The sequence below is a fragment of the Caloenas nicobarica genome, chromosome 2, assembly GCF_036013445.1.
Source record: "Caloenas nicobarica isolate bCalNic1 chromosome 2, bCalNic1.hap1, whole genome shotgun sequence".
Classification (NCBI taxonomy): Eukaryota; Metazoa; Chordata; class Aves; order Columbiformes; family Columbidae; genus Caloenas; species Caloenas nicobarica.
In genome coordinates this window covers 103,691,895-103,715,407 of record NC_088246.1, presented here as the reverse complement: position 1 = coordinate 103,715,407, position 23,513 = coordinate 103,691,895, and the positions used below count along the sequence as shown (strand labels likewise).

At 43.0% G+C, this 23,513-nt stretch overlaps 1 protein-coding gene and 1 long non-coding RNA gene across 2 annotated transcripts; both read right to left on the bottom strand.

The window, feature by feature from the left end:
• Positions 1 to 546: 546 nt before the first annotated feature.
• On the bottom strand, positions 547 to 5,350 carry LOC135985796 (uncharacterized). Its single transcript, XR_010605807.1, has 3 exons — positions 3,946 to 5,350; positions 2,476 to 2,580; positions 547 to 994 (listed from the first exon to the last, which is right to left on the bottom strand). It is a non-coding gene; the product is annotated as an uncharacterized LOC135985796 (long non-coding RNA).
• Positions 5,351 to 13,094: 7,744 nt separating this feature from the next.
• PTGR3 (prostaglandin reductase 3) lies at positions 13,095 to 22,109 on the bottom strand. The gene is made up of 2 exons (XM_065629416.1): positions 21,049 to 22,109; positions 13,095 to 14,850 (listed from the first exon to the last, which is right to left on the bottom strand). Exons 1-2 carry the CDS (start codon positions 21,360 to 21,362, stop codon positions 13,926 to 13,928), a joined length of 1,239 nt encoding a protein of 412 aa, XP_065485488.1. The 5' UTR covers positions 21,363 to 22,109; the 3' UTR covers positions 13,095 to 13,925.
• Positions 22,110 to 23,513: the final 1,404 nt, after the last annotated feature.

The window sequence follows — 23,513 nt, the reverse complement described above, 5'->3', positions numbered from 1 at the left end:
TAATGCTAGAACTAGTAATCAAATGTTGGTTTCCTGGCTTTTAGTGTGTGAATGAGTTGAAAGATGCTCTCAGCTAGGTTAACAAGCCATGTGTAGTGGGTGAACAATGCTTTGTGTAGCTCATTCTTGACACATTTATGATATAAAACAAATGTAGGAAGGTCTTTTGATCTGTGGGTTAAGACTGCCTGTGTTTAGAGACAAGCCTGGAGTATTTGGGGGCTTCAAAAAGTATCCACACGCATGATTATACATTTGCCTTTCCCTAATTTTTGCTTATCTTTGTGTTTGCTAGCTACATGGCTTTGTGTTAGAATAATTTTAACTTTGTGTTAAGATTCACTTCATGTGAGCTTCATTACTACATGTCCCCTGAGTGGAAAAAGTGTGGTGAAATCTTGTTAGACCTGTGGTGTCCACGCTTGGGCTTGGGAAATGACAGTGCAGTTCTTGCGGCCACGCAGCTACACAAAACCTGCTTATTTCCTCTTCATCAATGAACGGCACTGAGTTGCTTAAGGAATTCAGCAGCTGAATTTTGCTTGGAATCATATGTGAAGGAGGACCCTCCTTCTTGTCATTTTATTTATCATTAGCAGCCATTATAATTTCTTCCCAGCGGCAATTACACTGATATCACCACATCTAAATCAGAAATGACACCGTAGTGGTTATATTATGTTGACTGGCCATCACCTAATTTTTAAGTGACATTCTTGCCCCATCGTTGTGATTATATCCCTTTCTAATAAGTAATATAAGAAAAGATCTACATAGTGGGAAAATATACATATTAATGTACTCCATGACAAACATGTTAACTTTACATATTAATCTTGGTAAATAGAAGTCATGTTTACATTTTTCCTCTTCAGTACACTGTTCTCTTGACAGCTTGCTTTCCCTCTGGTTTTATTCTTTCTAATCCTGGTGTACGTTCCACTGCCTCTGGTCATCCTGTTAGTCACAGAAGGAGAAGGCAGGTCACATCCATCTGGTTAAAAATACAAAAAAAAAAAAAAGGAAAAACAATGTTACTAGATAATGTAATATTGCTGCCATCCTCATTGCATTCAGGTCTGCGTGAAGGGACTTGGTTATGTGCAATAAACATATGTGTGTGATAATGAGATTGTTGGTGGAAAGTCATCTTGAAAAGACAAGGAGCAATTAAGCTTGCTTACTTATACAAGTTAGAATGACAAGATGCCATTGCTGGCCCCACTCATCCATATAATAGGGTTCTCCTTCCCTCCTTAGCTGTGCTGGGAGAAGCATTTCTTGTCAAACCTCTGCCATGGCTCCAACACAAAGCAATCTGCCTCCTTCCCTTTATACACAGTTCATTCTCACACTCACATCACTGTCGTGATTTCAGCTGAGTGCCTGCTAGCAAGCACCTGATTTTGAATACTTTAAGAATTCAATGCAAAGCTTTCACTTGACTGAGTATTTATTTGTACTGGTGTACTCTCTTGTCCAATTTTAATTGAATACTTAAAGATGTCAGTGGGTAGATGTGTAGGTTCCTCACAAACATTTACTAATGCGATGTGTGGAGTCAACAAATAACGCATCTTCCTTTTGCTGTCTTGAAGATTTAGATAGGATATCTTGGATGCTATTGACAAGGAGAGAAGTGTGGAACAACAGGAACATATGATAGTTAGTGTTAGATAACAATAGCCATCCTTATGCATCTTGAATTGAATGATGAAGCCATCAATTAGAGAAATAGCCCTCTGAGTATATATCATTGACAAGATGAATACTAGTACATTGTGTTTGTGGATGGAGATCTCAGTGATCTGTAATTCAGAAAGGCAGTGAAGAGTATATACAGTCAAACTAATCCCATGATACTGAAAATCAGAAATCTTTTGTCCTCCCCATGTTTCTGGTTTTTAGCTACCAGACTCTTTCAGATAATGAAAGTATTTGTACTTTATATTAATTACTTAAACAATGTTTTCTCATTTAGTATCAAGATGCCATTCTTCTCCACATTCAGCATATTTAGTAGACACTTTCATGGCTTAAAATGGCACGAGAAGCAGTTCTTTCTAGTCATCTGGTCTCTCAATTATAATAATTCTTACATAGAGACACAGGGATCCATTCACAACCTATGAACTCTGTTAGAGTCCCTCTCCATACCAAGGAGTATCTTCTCCTTACATGGCATAGTCTCTGTTTTCAATCTAAATTCTCCCATGTTCTCTTTGGAATGTCTTATAGTTTCTATCCCCTCTGCCCCTTCCAGCTTTGGTGGTTTTTTGTTTGTTTTTCTGTTGTTTGTTTTGTTTGTCATGTTGGGTTGGTTTTTTTTTTTTAGCTTTAATAGCCAGTAGCATTAGGTTTATAGCAAAGAAACAACAGAAAGAAAAGCTAAAGAGATGGTAGTTGCACTATAATAAACAAGGAATCCTCAGCACTTGCGGTTTCCAGTTAATTAGTTTCAGTTCTTTTACTTACATTTGAAAGTGAGTGAATATTCCATGATCAGGGCCAAAATTTATTCTTGGATCTGTACCTAGGTAACAAAACGTACTGCAGCAGAGTTACACAGTGAGAATGGCTCTGTAGGAGAATAAAGAAAGAGTATGAGGAAAGACTGTAATTAATGCAGTGCTAGACTAACTATAGGGTACAATTTAAGGAATGGGAATAGACATTCATGACCATTACCTGTATTATTATTTTTTTTGGTTTGTATTTTTTTTTTTTTAATATGGACTCTTTTGTGTAAAATCAGCTTTATGATCTTTTCACAGGAATCTAAACATTTAGGTGCTCTTCATGTTTGCCTGTATGCAGAAGGTCATTAAAAAATGGATCCTACCAAAGATGCCAGTGATTGTTGCAGTGAAGACAAATTTCTAGAGCCTTAGGGGAAAAAAAACGGTCACTGCCTTTCCCAGAAATATTTGAAAGAGCTAATGAAGTTGGGGGGATCTCAGTGGTATTGACAATGTGTGGCCTGATGAGATGAAGAAAAAAACCCAGGTCTTTCAGGACAGCAGCAGATAAAAGAAATTTCTGTAGCCTTCGCTTTGGAAATCTAATCAAATGAAACCACCTACAGGCCAATAAGCTTCCTGAGTGCACTTTGCCTTGGAAATAGCGTTTTATTATCACCCAAAATATAAATAATGCAATATACAAAAATGTTTGAGGTCTCCTTAATGAACTATTGTTAAGGCACCCTTCGCTCTTATCTCCTTTCACAGCCTGATGCAACGAGCAGCATCCAGTGGTCGCGAGTGTATTTTGAGTGCTGCTGGGAAAGTACAAATGAGAAAACAGACTTAATTACACTGCTTACTGCATCTAGAGGTCCGTGTGGTTTGACCGGCTGTGTTAGGACACCCTATAATTTGGAGGAATTCTGTGCGCACTGGCACTGTAAATGTACTGCTATCCAAAGGGTGGTTAATAATCTAAAGTTGGCTGTTAACATTGCTGGAGCTGGTGTCTATAATTTCAGCAAGTGACCTGAGTGACTCTGCAATGAAAGACTGAAATGTCACTCTCCTCCTTTACTTTGTTTGCCTTGAGCAAAGACTGCTCCAGATTGTGTACATCCACCCAAGGTCCAAATGATGAAAGGGCAGCGCGTAAGCGCAGATTCATGGCTCTGCTAAATCTCCCTGCCCTGGCAGAATAGTAGGGAGAATGAGAAGGAGGGCATGGGAAAAAACAAGAAAGTCTCCTCCAGAGCAGCTTCCACCGTGGCTCTTTTCCCTTCTCTGAATGTGTAAAGGTGAGGCTGGCTATAGGGACCTGGCTCTCCCGTGCTCTCTAGCTGCCAGCCACCAGTAAATCAGACTTGATGCCTGTGGCTAAAGGCAAAGCAAATGGTTTCCATTATCCAGGTATTTATTTTGTATCTGCTGCTGTGACATCTGTGTAATAACAGTTATGTACGACAAAAGGTAGGCTGACCTGACTTGGAGTATTTCATCGCTTTTCATTATGCTGAGTGAGCGAGCAAGCAGAGGACTCGTATTCTTCTCCAGAGGTGTTACACACCATCCAGCTGAGACATCTGTGGAGTGACAAGTGCAAGGAGCTTTACCTTTGCTGTCAGGAATCTTAAACTCTTGTTTCTATTGTGTCTTGTTGGTACAGCTCGGATGCAGCAAAGGAGTAAAATACTATCAGTAAATTTCAGAAAGTTCAGTATTTGCATTTCATTTGGAAACCTGTGACATTTTGGCATATTTTCACTGGAAGGCCAGGGCAATGCTGATTGAAGATCAGTGTCGGTATTAAAATATACAAGATATGGAGAGCTGGTGTGCTTCAGAGTAAAGCCAGTCTGCCAGGCAGAGAACTGGGGCAGCCCTGGGGCAGGGGATAAGACTGAGTGTTCAGGGTTGTGGTTTTGGTTTGGTTTTGGTTTGGTTTTGGTTTGGTTTTTTTTTATACAGAGTTGAGCAAAAAGACTAATTCACTCACAGCACTCTGAGACTATATCTTCTTGGAGTGAGACAGGTTCTTACTGTAAAAATGCTTGTGTGGTTTCCTTAAAATCATTCAGGCCTTTGTGCATGTTGCCTGATGTAGAAGTATCAGAACTGGGGTCTGTTCAACCTTTCCACTTGCTGTGTGATAGAGAGGAAAGTGCTGGAAAAGTGCTATTCTCTGTAGTCTCTCCAGTACAGTATGGCTAGCTTTCAAGGACCAAGAAACTTTTCCACGGTTTGGGTAAGCGCGGATGTCAGTTGTACTCTGGCAAAGAAATTGCTGGGACGTCCCAACTAAACCTAAGCCTGAATAATTGTTCATTCCCCTCCATTCATCATGAAGGCATTATTAGCATTTTGTTTACTGAAAGCTTTAAGAGATACTACTGCCATTTATATATAGCAGACGTGGTAAAGTCCTGAATATATTTCTGGAAGCGAAGAAATAATTGTCTTCACTTTGGGTTTGTAATTAGTTAAAAATGTGACATAAGGCCAAGAAGGTGGAAGAAAAGACTGTAGAAAGCAGGGACACTGGCATTAGTTCTCATTGCAATACATTTGTGAGGTACTGCTGCTAGATTTAGGACTGCCTCTGATTTACACAGGAAAAAAAAGCCTGTTGCTGCCTGTTAAACTCATCCAAGGTGAAGCACAAACGCAGTCACCTGAAGGCAATGCCACCACCGATGTCCTTTTTTGCCCCTGCTAGTTACAACCTTTTTCTCTACAACAATGTTTTATCCACAGCCCTCCATTCACCTTACAGGGCTCTGGTTCATACCAGGAGAACCACTGCTGGACTGTTTTGTACCACTACAATTTCAGCTTTGTGGGAAAGAAGGAATATTTGGCTCCTTACTGTTTGCACCATGACATGTATTTTGTGACTCTTGAACATGTCAGCTTTTTGCAAACAGGAAAGGAAGAAATGCAATAAAAGTAGGTTCATTACATTAAACTGTAGCACTAACAGATAGAATGAAAGACACTGCAAATGAAATCATACAAGTGGAAAGAGTCCTTGGTGGTTTGTTTTTTTTTTTCCTTATCTCACCAGAATAAAAGATCTTGTATATCGAAAACAAAAGTGATGTCTCTTTCTATGGCAAAACAGAAACTGTGTATATTCACCATAAATCTACGCAAATTTTGTTGCAGAGCCTATAGGCAAAACTTTTATGTGTTTTGTTAGGTTTAGACATGTTACAAGACAAGGATAACTGAACTCCCCCCTGCAAAGGGAGAGAAAAGCCTGAAACACTTCCAGCAGCCTCCCTCCTATTATTTCACTTTTTTTTTTCTTTTTCTGGGAGTAGGGAGGGATGTGGAGAGAAAGAAGGAGAAGGGAAGAATAGTTATCAAGTAACTCAGGATTTTTGAGGTGAGGTAGAACCGTTTTTTACACTAGGAGGGATGACAATCTGTCCCTCACCCCTGAATTCATTCTGAGAATGACACCTGAGAACTGGAGGGCTGCTTTTGTAGCAGTTTCTCTTGAGCAGGGCTCACTTTGCCACCACTCATCATCGGAGAGCTCAGAGCTTGCAAAGCTGCTGCTGTTGCCACCAGAGCTCTTACCACAGCGGCAGCTGCGAAAACACTGAATTTCCCAAGACTTTGGGAGTTATCTGGAGGCCCTGGGAAATTTCACTACAATTTCAGGCTAGGCAGGTCTGTGTTAGAACTGTGTTTTCCTGCAACGTGAACACATACACACACACACACACACACAAGGAAATAAGAGCCAGGTTCTCCTCAAAGACGGTTTTTACACTGATTTCAAGTGCGTTATTCTTGTTCCTCATTTACATTCCCAGGAGAGGAAACTGACTCAGTATCTCCCTTATTTGTAGGCACTTGTGATAGCAGATTGAGGTTTCCCAGCTCAGTAAGAAGTCAAATGATCCAATAACTGACTCTGCATCTCGATTACTGAGAATACAGGAAAAATAACATGCTTTATCCACTTCCTTCTGGCTATTCTTGCCACACCTATGCAGAGAGGAAAGGTACATTATGCTGCTTGTATCCAGGGGTTACTTTGAAAATAACACAACCTGAGAACCCTTCATTAGGGCTTCAATGAGGGATTACACATAGGTGTCAAGGGGCAAATAAGCCAGGCATTTTCAGCGTTACCCTTATTTAACGTTATGAAATGGCTTTCAAAACTCTGGATGCGAATAAAACTTTCTGATAGGCTGCCAGAAACAGTCATGCCAATAATGTCATGCCAACGTGAATGAAGTCAGAGTGTTTTTCTTCATAGCGATCAGACATCCCGCACAATGCATTTCTGTGGAGTTGTCTTTCTTGGGTGGTTGAAATCACTTGGCTCACGGCCTCATGCCTCCCAGCTCACCTGAGGCATGCTGTAATCAGCCAGAACCGCGCTGCATGTCATGTCTTACTGCTTCCAGAAAACATACAAATTTGCTTTCCTCCTATTCCCTTTGTGAATTAGCCCCTTAGGGGTTCAGTTTTAAGACAGCGCACAAGAAGCCTGTGCACAGATCCTTGTAACGCATAATGAGATTTGTGTGTCTGCCTCGTTTCTCTGCAAATGAACTCTAGAACAGCAGAAGTGACTCGGTCTGGCACTTGCTCGATCCTTTTGACCTCCCTCTTGTGATGAAAGATAAAGACTTCTTCCTCCTTCTCTTACAGAAAGCCCAGAGGGTATGTTTGTATGATGTGCCGTCTGGTCCTGCAGTAAACCGAGATGTTTCTTGAGGTTTTCAGGGTCCTTAGTTTCAGTTCTGAAGAAAGATGAGGTTGTTCGACACTTCACAGGATAAACTTGGCTGAAGAGTACAGGTGCAATGAGACTACATGTCCTGTGACAGAAGGCTTGAATGTAACATTTTTGCTTCAAGACGACACCAGAAAGCCCTGTAAGTCCAGGAGAGCTAAGTGCATCTGACAAGTAGAAAATTCTCACCTGCAGAATAGGTGCCAAGAACTCACGCTCTTTCCAACTCTTATTTGTTAATATGGCACGCTGTAGGATTTAGTGAAGCTTCCCAGTGAAAACTCCCCTACGCAGAACCACAGAAGCTTCTTGTGCGCAGCCCGTTTGTAAAGTTTTTTTTTGCAAGACCTACAAAAAAGCAAAACAGAGAAAGAACATGCTATAAAGCACCACCAAACCAACCGGGCTGCTCTGGATTGTGGGAAGGTTTCTTGCAGGCTGCCAGAATCCGTGCTGAGCACCTGGGGAGCTGAAAACTGCTATTGCCTGTGATAAGGGCTTTCCTGGAAGCAGGAGCTGCTGGAGGGCACAAAACAGACTTAGAACTTGTGTTGAACCATCACCGCCAAAATGCCCCTTATAACCACCACCAAACTGCAGTGATGTCAAAAATCCTCCTGCCCGACAACCTAAGTAAAGCATGCGAGTTTAAGTGGGGAGGAACATACGTTGGAAAGTGTAACTGCGATCAAGGTATTGTGTGCCTGTGCCGTGTACAGGGAATTTTGTTGTAACTCACTGAGAATCAGCAGGCCACACCTGACAGCTTTTTATTTTTTTGCCTTGGGCCTGGTCCACACGTACTTTTGCACCAGTAAAGCACAGCTAGCGCAGAAAGCGTTTACCCCCTCTAATGTTACTATTTCATCTGGTCTAATAATGCCCAGCTTTTATTTATGTGTGTATCTGTGCTTGTGAGAGGCAGGAAGAACATACCAGCTGGGGAGGGGAAAATAAAAATTTAAAAAAAAAAGGAAAAAACAGAAAAGATTCCTGCGTACCTACCCAAGGAGTTAATGCAATGGGGTATATTTGAAGGGGTGAAAACACTACACAGGTACAGATCCTGTGGCAATTACAAATGTTATTGAAATAAAAACCAGAAACAGGAAGCCAAAAAACAGGTCCCTAAGGCAGGCATCTGTCTTAAATGATATCATTTGTCAAGTTTCCAGCATCTTGTGGTTGTGAACACAAAAAGAAGTTCTGTGTTATACTAAGGACATTACATACTCATTAGTTGGAATGTTCCTGAAGTACATAATACCGGATTTTCATTTAATAAGAAGCAGCTACTTGCCACTGCGTTGTACATAAAATAAATTCTGGGCATGCTAATTGCCATTCGAGAATGTTCTACTTAATTTTTGACAGGTTTTTCTTCCCCTCCCCCTTTAGACTACACTGTCAAAAATGTAAGCAAAATGTGTTGCTATAGATTAAAAATCTTTTTAGAATATTTTATTTTCTCTGAAACCTGGATGCTTGCAATGATCAATATTGAAGGCTCTAATGAAGATACTAATGATAAAACAAGTTATCTATAGGAATATTCTAGCAAGGGGAGTAGCAAGGAAGCAAAATACACACATATATATAAATACACATATGTATCTCAGCACAGTAACTCGTTATCACCCCCCTCTTGAAGAATAAACCTAACTGTAATTAATTGGTATAGTTCCTCTATCTGAACACTATTAGTGCATTAGAGTTAACTAATATATAAGCTTCCCCCTCGCTGCCCTGCCAATGACCTTAAGCTTCACATGGTAGGAAGGCCACTTGCTGTAGAATAGAAAAGTAATTTATCCACCATGATTGTTCAGCCCTGGCCCCCCTGTAAAACAGCGACTGACAATTGTGCTGTATTATGGATGGTACGTTAGTGGTGTGTACAATAGTGCGCAGAACATCCAGCTCACTTCCCTGAACACTGCAGGCAGGGTTTGAAAAGTGAACCTAGGAAAAAGCAAGCACTTGCTGAGCAGTGGCCCTCCATTTTCAAATCTTGGTTTTTTTCCCTCCGAATATCTCCCCCCCCCTTTTTTTTTGTCACCCCAAAGAGAGAACAAATTGTTTTCTCATCTTAAGTAAGAGCAGTATGTAATTTTCCATTCATAAAAAATGTTATATTTAAAAAAAAAAAAAAAGTTACTTTGCTTTTATTTTACCTGGGATTTCTTTGCTTCTTTCCACATTTCAGGATTTAGCATATTCCCTCAAAACATAATAAATTTCGATTCTGTAGCTTAAGGGATCCGTCAGTTAAAATGTTAGTCTTTCATCTTTATTACTCTCCCATTAAAATGAAAGAAACCGGGACACACTTCAGTTTAGAAGAAGCAATTTAGTTGGTAATGTCCTTACTACTCAAGTCTTTACAAAGAGAGAAAGTGCATTATTGCTTATATTTCACACATCTATCTGCATAAGAAGCAACTAAAGCTTTCAGACACATACGATGTTAAATTTAATAATATTCTTTGATTAGATTATTTTATTACAACATTTTTCCATTACCAGTCATTTCCCGTACACATTTACATTCGTAAAACCTGCAGGTTTTTCTTTGTTTGTGTGTGTGTATACGTATTCATAAAGCAAGGCAAAGATTTTCTGGTTTGCTACAGCTGTTAGAGTCGAAAAGAACAGATTAATAACTAGCCACCACGTAGGACTGGGTTTTCTTGTACACTGCACCAGTAACCCTTTGCTATAATGAGGACACAAAGAGGCTCACATCAGGCTGCTCCTCTTCTTCATAACTCAAAAGCGTCACAGTGGCAATAGCCTCTAGTGCTATTTGTCTTTAGTGCAGTTGTGACACTTCGGCATGATCCATAATTTGGCAGCTATTTACCGTGACATTTCCCTTCAGTGCAGCCATAACATTCAGTGAAGCCATTATTTGGTTCCATTTACCATATAAATTGTATTGTTGTGCATGCATGCTAGCAGCTACATTAGGTACCTGAAAATGAGTAAATCTTGTAAAATAGATACTAACAGCTATTCAGCAGAGAAATTTCTTTACTCCTCAGACAGAGGTAGGAATATATATAATATCCACAAACACTACTGCAAACTTTTCCTTGAGAGACTGTAATTATTTGTATTTACATGACACGGCAATTATTAATATCTGCTTATTAAATATATACATTACACACACACGCACATGTACAAATATATAGCAAACGATTGCTTGGTAGAAATCTAACTTAATTCAGAAAGGTATTAGGAGATTCCAGCATAGCAATTAAGTAGGAAGCGTATCTGTAAAATGTGCTGAGGGTTGCAGGCCAGGAGAGAGTGAGCATACGTATGTGTCCGTGTGTGTGTGCGTATGCACACATGTGACAGACTCAGGAAAAAAGCCAGCTCTTCATCTAGTTCTTTGTTGTTTTTCCATGGAAGCCTATGCGTGTAGGAAAGCGAAATTCTGTTATTAGCCTCAGCAAACAATGCTAGATTCCTCTGTAGCAAATTCATTTAGAAAGGTAAAATTAGGATGTAGTGCTAGCAACCACATCTCAATGAGCTGCTATTATTAATAGTATTATTATTTAAATCCTTGCTCTCTACATATAGTATACTTAGTACTTCCCAGGCAAATGTATTATTATTTTTAATCATTTAAGTCCCCACTGTGCACACAGCTTTTAATACACCTTTTTTGCAAGCATATTAAGTGTATTGTTATTAATCCCTTGCTGTGACTCTACAGTATTTCTTTTCCTTGTATGTTCAATGTCCTATCATCATTTAAACCTCTCAGTGTGTGCATGCCATATACATTTTCCCATCCATCTAATATTTAAACATTATTTAAATCCATCCTAGCTTACTTATTCAAAGTCAGCCCTGCTCCCGTAACTGTAAGTTTGCAGAATATAGCTTTAAATAAAGAGAAGCTGGCTTCCCTCCAGCCCCCCGCAAACCAAAAATTATGACGAATCTCAGTAGAAAAGCCTTATCTGCATGTTTCAGAAATACTTTTCACCCTCTCCCCATTGATAATGTTCTCTTTCAGCAATCTAGATGATAGAAGTTCAATCTTTAAAAACAAAAATTCACTCTGGATTCATTCATGGAACAGCAATCATATATTCCAAGTTACTCATTTAGCTTAACACAGGCATTTGATGAAAACGATGAGCCCAGTGGCCGTTGCCCAACCCAAACACCAAAAGGGCTATGAAACTGGTACACTGGCCATACAAGTTCTGCATATAACAAATTTAAACATTTTATTAATGCTGTAATCAGTATGAAAGTGCCAAATAATAAGCCTGAAGCCAAAATTAAAACGAACAAAATGTCATATTTAAATACATAGATATATATAAGTGAACCTTACAAAGGTTCCTCTCTTATTTTGCTTAATGAAGAAGCCTGGGGCAGTTGCATTACTCAATGTTATATATCAAGTAACATATTAAAAAGAAAGTAGAATGCTGTATGTCCAAACAAAATCCTGTTACAAGATGACCTTTTATGACAAAAACATTTGGAATTCACTGCCTCAGAAACACGTACATCTATTGCACCAGCAGTGATCAACACCTCTGAAAATCGGGCCACTTGGATGGGTGCTGGCATTCAACTGCAGGAACTTCATTTGAAAAATTGTTACCCATGCAACTTGCCTGTGTGCATCACAGATGTAACCAATTGCATTCTTTTATTTTTTTTTTGCCCTACTACATCCCCAGACAGACTTTTTTTTTTTTCTAAGATGCATTTATTGGCCAAAGACACTCTCTTTTCTTTGAACAAGAAAAGAAACCATGTGCCTAGAAATAAAACAGTGATAACTTTGTACACTCTGAACTTGTATAGTACTTGAGAGCTTGCATCTTTCTAGCATCCAGTTGGAGGGCCAATATACCTTTATAATTATGCAAAACACACAAACCCCTACAATATTTGTAATATTAGAGAAGAAAGAGAAAGTATGTTTCTAACAGCAGATCCTGGTGAAAACAAAAATCACAGTGGCTAAGTGGTCATCTTGAGTAAAAACCATTCTGCCATTTCCAAAAATCATCCAAAGTGGGACTAAACCCAGTGGTCAGACATGGTCCCAAACAAGGGACAGTTCTTTGTTGTACACTACTCTTTAGGATGGTAAGGACATATGCACTAAAAAATTACAATAAGAATGCACTAAATCAAAGTTAAAAATACATTTGTCTACTGCCTGTACTACTGAATAGTATATAAGCTTTTCCTACATGTTACTTTTAAAAATGTCCTGTGCAGTCAATCCTGAGTAATGCCCCAAAATTACGTTTACTCTGGATTTCTTCCTTCAACTCCTAGACATTATCAGTCTATTGTTATTATTAGGTATATGATCTTAGGAAATTTCCATCTTTCCAACTGCATGCAAATGTATAGAATTTCAAAAGATGTGGCAAAATCGGTCTTTAAGAACTTAAACATTTGCTATGGAAAAAAAGATGTAGCGCAAGCATAGTTTAAAGTATTTTATTGTTCTGGAAAATATTACACTTCTAGCTGGAATCCCCACTGTATGTACTGTTAATAATTTCTATTAAGTGAGGAAGAATTTTCAAAACTTTACAAAACCTTTTAACTGTACCTACTAGATAATCTATGGCTGAGCATCAGTACGTGTATGAGGTAACGTGACTGTACATTTATAATGGTCTTGCTGTTTGTAAAACGGCATCTGCAAAAGCAATATTCAGCAAAAGTAGAAGTAGCAGCCTGATTATGGGAAGTCACATCAAGAATCAGTGGTCAAAGAACTCTGCTATACAGAGACCATCAACAAAGGAGCTAGTAAGCAAGAACCGTATCAATAAGAATAAATGCCACAAACATTTAAATAGCTTTTTTAAACTTTATTAGATCTTTAAAAAATATACAGGACCTGAACACACAAGAACATGGCTCAAAATCCCACTGCAATAATCTCAAAATACTTGACTAAGGGGAGACTGGACAGTGAACAGTAATAGTAGCAAATGAAAAGGCAAGAAAATGAGATAATGTTGCAACCTGTAGTTAAAGATTTAAAAGAAAATTGCACAGCTCTTTATAGTTACAAAAGACATAATTAAAAAAAAAAGTCAAGTTGCTTTTCATAATATTACTGACATGTCAGAATCAGAGGATAAATTTTCCCTGTGTAGCCAGTCAGGGAATATTACTATGATCCATGATGCAACTGAATTATGATTATCGTGTTTGTGACAAAAAATCAAGAGCATAATTTCTTCCAGAAACTCCGAAAGATTAATAGAGCAACCACAAGATACAACTCTTTACTTAGTCTTGTTCTAATAATTTTATTTTTAAATCGGGGAATTGAAATTGCTGAAAGAATTTTTTTTCTGAGCTGAACTATATATAAAGTCTTATCAAACCAGTCTGACAGACTGAATCTGCCTCTGCATCAAGACTTATTCTGTCAAGAACAATGTTCTTGTCTCACGCTAGCCTAAGTGACAGAATCAAACGCAGGCCCATTAAGTCCGTGCTACAGCCACTGATTTAAGCACTTTCAAAAAAAGAAAAAAAAAACCACAAAACTTTTTATTAACACCTTAATGCTGTTTTTTAATATAATATTAATTACTAAGCTTAAAAAAAAGAAATTGTTCCTAGTAATACTGAGGCATAAAGTGCCCATTTTCTCTCTTCTGATTTATATCATTGTTCTGTTTTTACAGCTTACTGTTGACAGAGTGAGGTAATTCAACTACAATTTTTCCAGTGTTTTTTCCCATGTACATGTAATCTACAGCACGGAATACAGACTCCAAGCCAGTGAACTTGTCCTCTGGAGACATGTCTCCAAAGTCCACCTCACAAACCAGGTCTCTGCTTTCATACATCTTGAGCAAGTGCTTCAGAGCTGTTTTGTATTCTGAAAGGTAATGGTTCAAGAAGAAACCTCGGATGCTGGCAGACTTCTTCAAGAGTTTTGCTGGCAATAACTCTGCTTTAACGGGCTGGAGGCCAGTAGGGTTTTGGTAGCCAGTGATAAACCCAATAATTATCAGCCGCCCTTTGGTAGCCAAGGAGTTAAGAGCCAAGTCAAACATCTTTCCCCCAACAGATTCATACACTACATCCACACCTTCGGGGTAGTCCTTCCTAAGAACAGATTCAACATTTTCAGTTTTATAGTTGATCGTACGGTCACAGCCAATGGATTTCAGAAAACCACCCTTTTCATCACTGGAGCAGGTTCCAATTACATGGCATTTTGCCTTCTTTGCAAGCTGCACAGCGAACTGGCCTGTTCCTCCAGCCGCTGCTGTCACCAGAACCTTCTTGCCTTCAGACAGCTCTCCCAGCTCCTTCAGACTGATGTATGCGGTAGCGCCACTTACCATTAAAGTAAGAAACTCAGGTTTCACAGAGGGGAGAGGAACTGCTTGTTTGGCAGGCACAACTGTGTATTCAGCAAAGGAACCTGCTTTCAGGTAGGCCACAGCTTGACCCACTGTATAATCAGCACTAGCACTGAGTCCTAATGCTACCACATCACCGATGCCTTCAAAACCTATATCAAATGGGGGTTTAACTGACGGGTCATATCGACCAGCTGAGTAGTTTATGTCAGATGCGTTAATGCCGACAAATCTAGAAGAAAACAAAAAAATATTAACGAGATTTATTCCTTACCAAGTATTTGTCATACGGGGAAACTTCAATTTAAATTTGGGGGATAAGTACGAGACTTTTTCTGATTATTGGTATATCTGAATAGTGCATACACTCCAGAGATTACTTCCATCAGACTCTTGTAGTTTACATTCTGTCACTCTACAACTAAAGATAAATTTGCAAAAAGAAAATGAAACAAAACAAAAAAAACCCTTATATTTTCCTCAGGTCCATTTGACCAAATCAAACAAATTAAAAATAATTCTGTAAAAGACTGAAGGATGAAAATTAATTGACCACTTCTTAGAAGATGTGAAAACACTGAAGAATAAAATGTGCAAAGCGGTAAATATGTTGATTCTGGCAACAAATTTACATTTTTGAATATAATAATACTGTTAATGACTAATGATCATATTAACTATCGATGTCATTTGCAAGGTCATGTTACTGTAGGCAAGTACTTTTTAATTGATGGAGTCACTACAGCAAATTTGCCTTTTGATGTAGCTAATGTCAACGTTAAAATATTTTTCTTTATATAAATTACTTGCAACACATCAAAACAACCTTGCACAGAACTACTACAATTATAAGACTGAGTATCAAGTCGTACTGACCTCTAACAGGTGAAAATGGATGCCAATTTTTTTTTTAAATAAAAAGATAGAGACATTCTCACAACTTGATTTAAGCACTAGGAGATAATGCCTAAAAGAAAGTTATGATCTAGTTTAACCACAAACAATATTTTAGTAACTTTTTTTTGGGCTGTTAAAACCATAATAATGTCTCCATACAGGAAAGGGAAGAGAGACTGGGAAAGACTCTTGTTAACTGGAAAATATAAAAAAGAAACACACGTAACAGAGAGCACTGGGACTGTTACTACATGTGAAAGTGACAACCTGAAAGGTGTACTTGATATGATGTAAAAGCTGCAGAAGTGTGCAAACAGTGTACTTTTAATTGTTGCAGTTAGCGATAGCCTTGAATCATGTGTGTATAAATTGCTTGCACACAGAACAAGGAGAACTAAACTGCTTTGCTCATTTTGACTTCCTACATTCTTCAGAGTGTGGGGAGCCTCAAACTTTCCCCAACGTAATGTGTTATATGTAAAAAGATACGTACACGTAAACATATCCACGCATAAAATATGTGAAAGTGACTGTTGCTCTTTTTAATTCTACCTTTAATTCACTGCTCAGCTGCAAGAAAAAAATGCCTATATCTTGTTCGTAGATATAAAAAAAAAAAAAATCCTATTACCTATTATCCTACTTTAAAGTAACACCCAAACAGTACCGCTAAAAGACGTATAAAAATTGGTAACGGGGCAGCAGCAGCTTCCAAGGCAAACAGTGTCCCCTGGGCGCCAGGGAGAAGGGCTCGGACCACCGAGGCGAGACGTGCCGGCGCTGCCCCAGCCTCCTCTCGCTTTTACACCCCAAATTGTGCGGAAGGGAGCTGAGGGTGAGAGGCCCGCGGGAGCTGTGCTAGCCCCTTGCCCGTCTCATCCGTTCACCCAACTGGGGGCTCTCGGTAGCTGTCAGGCCAGCCCCCCGGGGCTCATTCTGCTCCCGCACCAGCCCCCGGCTCCAACCCGAAAGGCAAGACCTCGCTGCCCGCCGGGCAGAGCCTCCCTCCTCACGCTCCCGGCCCACATCTGCTTTCGCACGGCGCGGAGCAGCCGTGCCCTCGGCTGGGGCAGTGCACCTAGAGAAGGGGAGGCAGAGCAGTGGTAATAGTAACGAGCACTCGTCGCCTCCCTCTAGGAGTTTCCCCTTCTTCTCAGGGCTGCACCGCAGCTGGGAGAGCACAAAGGCAGGTAAATAGCCCTCTGAGGACAAAAACTTTGCATGAGGGGAAGGGGCAAGCCGTGCAAGCTGCCTGCCGAGCAGGACTCCAGCACCGTCGCTTTTGCTCCGGAGCCGGAGAGGATGCAAATTCTTGCCGGCCCGGGCTGCATCGCAACTTGCCCGTGCGGTTGCAGGGGACGCGGCGCGCAAGTTGGCGCTGCCCGGCCGCCTCCCCGCCGCGCCGGGCAAGGTGCGGCGCTTTCCGCGGGGCTGGGGCGGCCGGACGACGGTGGGGGATGCGGGGCTGCCGGGACACCGCGCCGCCGGCCCTGCCCGCGAACGGGCGCTGCGTGGGCTCTGGCGGAGCTCTGCCGAGTGAGAGGGGTCGGCGGGCCGGGCAGCCCTGCCCGCCGCTGCCCGCTCCGCGCTGGCAGGGGCCTGGGGCGGACAAAACCGTGTGCGCTGCCCCGCGGCGCGGTGGGCTCGTCCCCGCCCCCCGACACACACGCACAGACACGGACACGCGTGCACACGCACCCGCTCCCTCCCCGTCTCTGCGGGGCTGCTGGGCCACGGGAAATGGTTCTCTCTGGGCTCCTGGGCTCATCATTATTAATCAATACAGCCTGCCGTCCAGCCCTCGTCCCCCCCCTAATTTTTTTTAAACTTTCTTTTTATTGTGTGCAAACTCAAAACTCCTGTTCGCCCTTTTTTTTTTTTTAGGATTGTTTAGTCTCTTAGATTCCTCGCACATTAAAACCATCGTCCGCACCGTCTGGATTAAAACATATTGTCTGATTTGCCTTGTCATTCCAGCTGACTGAAGGGATGTAGTAGGATATGCCTTCAGTTTTTAAGATTATTTCGCTTTTAAAAGAAATAAGTACAATTTACAAGTTGAAAATCAATTTGCTAACTTCTGAGAATGAGAAAAAGAGAGCACAGAAGTAATAACTACTTGGCGTGCTGGTGGGTTTTAAGACCCCTTCCAGATCTTTTATATTGTCTTGTTTTACTTTCTTTCTTAAAATGTATTAGTTATTTTAGCAGTTGCTAATTGAGGCTTGCTTCTTCCACATTTCAAGATGTAAACCTTAGGGGAAAAAAACTAGAGATGGGCTTTTCCCAAAATAATTACGCACATTGAGTCACCAGTTTTATTTATACCCAGCAGTGTTGAACTCCCTCATATTGTTTGTTACAGAAAACAGGACACTGCCGAGGGGAGGGAATGCTGCTTTTCGTACCACAACAAAGCGTGAGACACTGAAAACCAGCACCACAGCTTTAAACACAGACAAAACAAAGTCACCCAAACCAGTACTGGGCAAGAAAAACATTATTTAGACCAAACACTCAGCAGGAATAGTCCTCCACTTTTCCTACTGTGATCCATTAGTCCCTTGGTTCAAAAACTTTCTCAACCCCTTTTACTCCCTTTTCTATAAACTTTTTTTCCCATCTTCCAGCCCAACAGTAAATCGTTACAGGTATTTTGGAAACGAAATGTGTCACTTCCTTAAGAAAATCTCGAAAATCCCCCAACACCTTTAAGAAGGACAAAATCTTCATAGCCTTTGGGTCCTTCTCCTGCAATAAAATCTAAGGACCTTCCCCCGCCATCCCAGAAAACAGGACAAACGGACATATGAAGCTTAAATGGCTTTGTTAAGGATTTTTTTATTCACCTTTTCCCCTCCTTTCCTCCACAGAATCAGAATTCAAAAATTGCTTTAAATCAATTTCTAGTTTTGAAGCATTTCTGAATAAAGGATGGAATTTTTTTAAAAATTTTTTTAAAAAGTAGAAATAAGGGTTGCTGGCTTAGTTCTCCAAAGGAGAAAAAGGGGGAGGGGGGAGGGGGAAGTTCCCCCTTACTGAAAAGCATCTTATTTTAAAATATCTATCCATACAGGAACTCAGCGCATTTTAATTTCCCATTCCCCTAAATCCAAAACTAGATTTTATTGTGGTGGATGAGGATTGTTTTGCATAAAAAGCTCAAAGCAAGTAATACTATTCATGGGCGTGACTGGGACTAAAATGAACAAATCCACAAATGCACTCTTGGAACTCAAGTCCTGTATTGTTTTGGTTTTAATTGTATGTTTCTACCTATTAAAAAACATACAGTTGGACTTAAGGCTTGTATTTTTAAATGCTACATAGAGTCAAGGACTTTCGGGATGGGAAAACACTTCGCCAGGGTGACAAGAGAGGGGGAAACATTCAGAACTTGCTTCCTGCTACAGCTCCTATATAGAGAATGTTTTTCAGTAACATGATCCCGTGTCTTCTGTGATATTCCCCAGAAAATAATAATAGAGAGGAAATGCCACAGAACCCCAAATAATACAAAACGTATGAACTCTAAATCTAGACTTCATCACTTGCCTCTCTCTCCCCTCTATCCCCACTCATGCATGTGTCTGTACAGGAACACGTGTGTAATAGGCTGATGTGTTATAACCCAGTAATTGCCTACCTGAATCTATAGACAAGCTCCTGCCTTTAGTCTGGTGCAAGCTCTGCACCTCAGCCCTCTTACCATGAAGTGTGCACATCCCCCTAGCACCCAGGGAGCCCACCCAGCACAGGGAGGGAGGAGAGGGAGTAAGGAAGAGTCACACTGGAAGCCGTATTAAAAAAATGAATACATTTTTAAAAGTCACAGAAAAGGCAGGGGAGGATGAGAAAGACTCCAAGTGCATATGGGGGGAGGGGATCTGAGAAACAATGATGTTCCTCTGCCTTGCATTACCAGAGTAGAGACTTGCTACTTGTTTCTCAAGTCTTTTGACCTCTTCCAATAAAAGGAATTTAACTCCAGCCTGATAGCTGTTTTGTGCCATTACTGTATCATGGTCATTAGTGGATGCAGCAACAAAATGTTTTAGACTTTGAGGTTTAGAGAATTTTAGTCTCAGAAATCCTAGTAGGAGATGTCAGCATTGGATTAAAGTGACACAGAAGCTTTCTCATCAGCTCCTGAAGGCATCCTTGTTCTTCCTCCTCCTTACCCCTTCTTTTCTATGCATTTATGTGTTACATATGGACACATGCTAGAGATTACACATATACACGCGTAATCACACACTGTCTTAATAGAACTTCCAGCATTGTTCTCAAGCCACTTTAGTGCTTCTTAACATCTCTAAGCTTCTACTGAGAGCATGGCAAACTATGTGTAACTACGATTTCCTTGCTTGACAAGAACTCGGGAGTGCTGCTCTTTTCTGCACCAGCCACACAGCCTAGTCCGAGGTTCCCAGAGTTTCAGCTTCCCCTCGTGGGCAGAGAAACCTCTATACTTTAAGAGGCTTACTTTCAGCTGAAAGAACGACAGCGTCTAGGAAGGAGCCACTGAGAACAAACAGGTTTAGGGAGTCAGCTGGGGATAGGCACGTTTTGTCCTCAGTCTTCATTTCATGGCGAGCTGGTCACCACGCCGGACGCACAGCCCTGAAACTGGCGCAGGATTTACGGCGTATTATGTTAAGCAAAATGTCACCTCCGCGCTGCCCGCCAGACCCGGCTCCACTCTAAAAGCCGCCGACAACCGCAGGCTGGCGTCCCGCCGAGCGAGGCCGAGGCCAGCCGGGCGGCCGCCCTGCCCCCTCCCCGCCGCCCGCTTTTGGCGCGCAGAGGCGGGGGTGGTGCCGCGGCGGCCGGGGCTGGCAGGGCGGCGGGCCCCGGCCCTCTGCCTGCCCGGTGAGTCACGGCTGGCCGAAGGTCAGTGGCGGGCGGGCCACGCCGGGGCGGGGGTCAGGAAAAAGGCTTGCGGGGCAGCAGCCGCCGGGTCGTACACAGGGGAGAGCGGCTGGAGGAGGTCCGCACACACATCACCGCTGCCGGGGGCACACGGCTATAGGTGCAGCGTCCCCGAGAGAGTTGTGTGGGTGCCACGGGGACACACGCCCCGGGACTGCGTGCGTGTAACGAGCCCGGGCAGGGACCTCGGAGGGACTTCGCAAGCGCTTCCCGGCGTCTCACTCCCTCCTCGGCGCTCACTGAACGTAAAACTTCTCTCTCCCCCGCCTTGGCACAGCGGCCCCGAAGTGTTTCTGTTCCTTCGGGCAGGAGCCGCGCACACACCCACCCACCCTTGCCAGAGCGGGGAGAAGTGTCACCCCCCCACACACGTGGAAGGGACGACGGGACTGCAGCACCAGCCGTTCAAAAACAACAACAACAAACAACAACAATAAAATTAAATTAACAGTCGCCAGATGGCAGCTGGTACAACTTCGGAGCCGGTCTCCAAAGTGAGGGAGGGCTTGGCGTGGGGGAGCAGGCCACGAGGTGCGACAAGGCGGAGGGGGCTGCCCCGGGGCCCAGGACGGGGTGCGGGGAGGGGAGAACGGGTGCTCACCTGTTTCTGACCAGGAGGTCTCCGTCTCCCGGGAGTGGCACGGGCGAGTCCTGCCGCAGGGTAACCGCTTCCCTGAAGTTTGGGCTGAGCTTAGTCACCACCAGCTTCTTCATGGAGCTGGGGATGGACGAGCCCTGGAAATCCAGAAAGTGGCGAGAGTAGGACATGTCCAGGATGGGCCGCGGCCAGCTGCCACCGAAGTAGGACCAGGCGGGACCCGGCGCGGCGCAGGGCGGCTCCTGCCACCGTCGCCACCACCAGCACCGCGGTGCCCGGGAGCTCAGCAAAGCGGCGCTTTTCGCGCTAAAACTCATGCCCTGCCTCGGCTCTCCTCTCCCCCCGCTGCTCGGGAGAGCTCCAGCTCGGGATTCTCCAGGCAGCTCGCAGGACCCACCGCCACCGAGCGGGCAGGAGAACCTCTCCGCACGCAGCTACTTGTGTATGTAAATAAAGCCCTGTGCAGCAAGCTCCAGCCTGCCTGCGTCCTCCCCACCCAGCCGAGCCCCCCTCCACCACGCGGAAACGCCGCCAGAGGAGCAGCGGCGAGATGGTCCCCGACAGCCGGTCGTCTTCTGCCGCCGCTAGCGCTACGGAGGAGCAGCGCCGGCCCGCTCCGCCGGCCGTCCCGCCAGCCCGCTGCCAGCGGCTGCGCCCGGCCCGCCTCACCACACACACCCGGGCACCGCCTGCCCCCGCCCGAGGACGGCAACTGGGGTCGTGCTCTCTGTCAGTGAGGCAGGTGTACGGAAGGCTGGATTTTCTCCTAAAGGCTAATTTTAATTTGCACGCTGCCTCTCGCTAAGGGGGTTAAAAAACGGGAGAGGAGAGAGAAACGCCTCGAATTCCTAACACACCCCCCCCCCCTCCGCCCCGTTCTTTAGTTTACAAAAAGGTTATCTTTCTACCAAAAAAAAAAAAAAAAAGAAAAAAAGAAAGTTGGAGGAAAGCACGATAAATTATCAGATCGATAAGGTTAGAGAAATGGAGAGAAGTTGCAGCTAATCTCCTAATGTTGTTATTAGCCGCCGCCGAGGAGCCGCTGCCTGCGGGCGGACGCCCCGCCCCTTCCGTGCGAAACGTTCACTTCCTCTCAAGGTGGTACGAATCAACCCCGAGCCGTTTAGCGGCGGCGCTCGCGGGCGCGGCGTGGGGCCCGGGGCGCGCGCGGGCGGCGGTTGCGGCCGTTGGGGCGGCTGAGGAGCGGGCTACACGCGCGGCGTGGGGTTGAGGGGGGGGGGCGGTTTTAAAAGGGGCGAAGCTTTTCCCGCTGCCGGGAGAGTCTTTTGCGGGTGACACCTCTTCCCGCCGCCGTCCTGCGAGGAGGAGGAGGAGGTCAACAGGCTGCTGTCAGTTTGTTTGGGTCGCAGGGTTTTCTTCCACTCCCTCTTACTGTCAGAAAAGCCTTTTTTTTTTTTCTCCTCCTTTCTTTCCCCTTAAAAGATAATAATAAAAAAAAAATCTGTCGCTGTAGAAAAGGCTTGGGAGAGGGAACCTGCGCAGGAAATCAACTGGGTCAAGGGACCAAAGTAAATGTTTTGATAGGTCCGCCAATCCCAACTTGGTACAAGTGCGTGGAGGGAGGGGATGTAGTAGAGATGTTGCACCGATGTCGGAGGAGCTCACGTGTGATTCCTAGAATTAACTCCATCCTACCAGTGTAAAGAACTCGTAGCTTAATGGAGCGGTATTAATAATTAAAAGCAAAAAAAAAAAAAATCCCCTTCTTCCCGAAAGAGAGCAAAATTTTAGTTCCGAGTGTTTTCGTTTAGGAATCAGCTGGGTGGTTTTTATTTGCTTTCTTGACTTAAAAAAAAGAAAGGGAAGAACCCTTCTGTTCTTGCAGTTAACATTATATAAATCCCCAGACACATACTGTGCAAAATCTATTAGCAGCATGTTTCATATGCTGCAGTTCTTGCTCTGCAATCTGTTGGTATTTTAAAGTAAGGATGAACTGTAATCTCCCACAAATCATTTTTAATTCAATGCCGGTTAGACGTGTGCCACGGCGAGGTATCATCTCCTGCTTTTTTTTTTCCTCTTTTTTTTTAAAGTTTGCTGGAACAAGACCTCCGCTGAAGTTAAATCAGCACATGCGTCTTGCACAGCACTTTAGCAAGTGGATTATAATAACAACCCCCTCAACGCGTGTCTCACATGAGGAATCTTTTATGCCGCGCTGTATTAAGACTTCTCTTTTTTGTCATATTGTTTAGCTCTGGGAAAGGGGAAAAAAATGAAAACAAAGCAATTAAAAAGATTGACAGGTATGGGTTTGTGTGAGACCTATTTGTAATTGTCAGGGTGACGTGGGCAAGAGGAGGAGGAGTAACAAACTGAAGCAGGAAAAGCAGCTCGATGTGTCTGTCTATCAGTTGAGACTGTCTGAGAGCCCTGGGATCCGAATGTGTGTTATATTTCAGTGAAAAGAGAAGAGAGGGAGAGTGGATCTCTTTCTCTCCCAG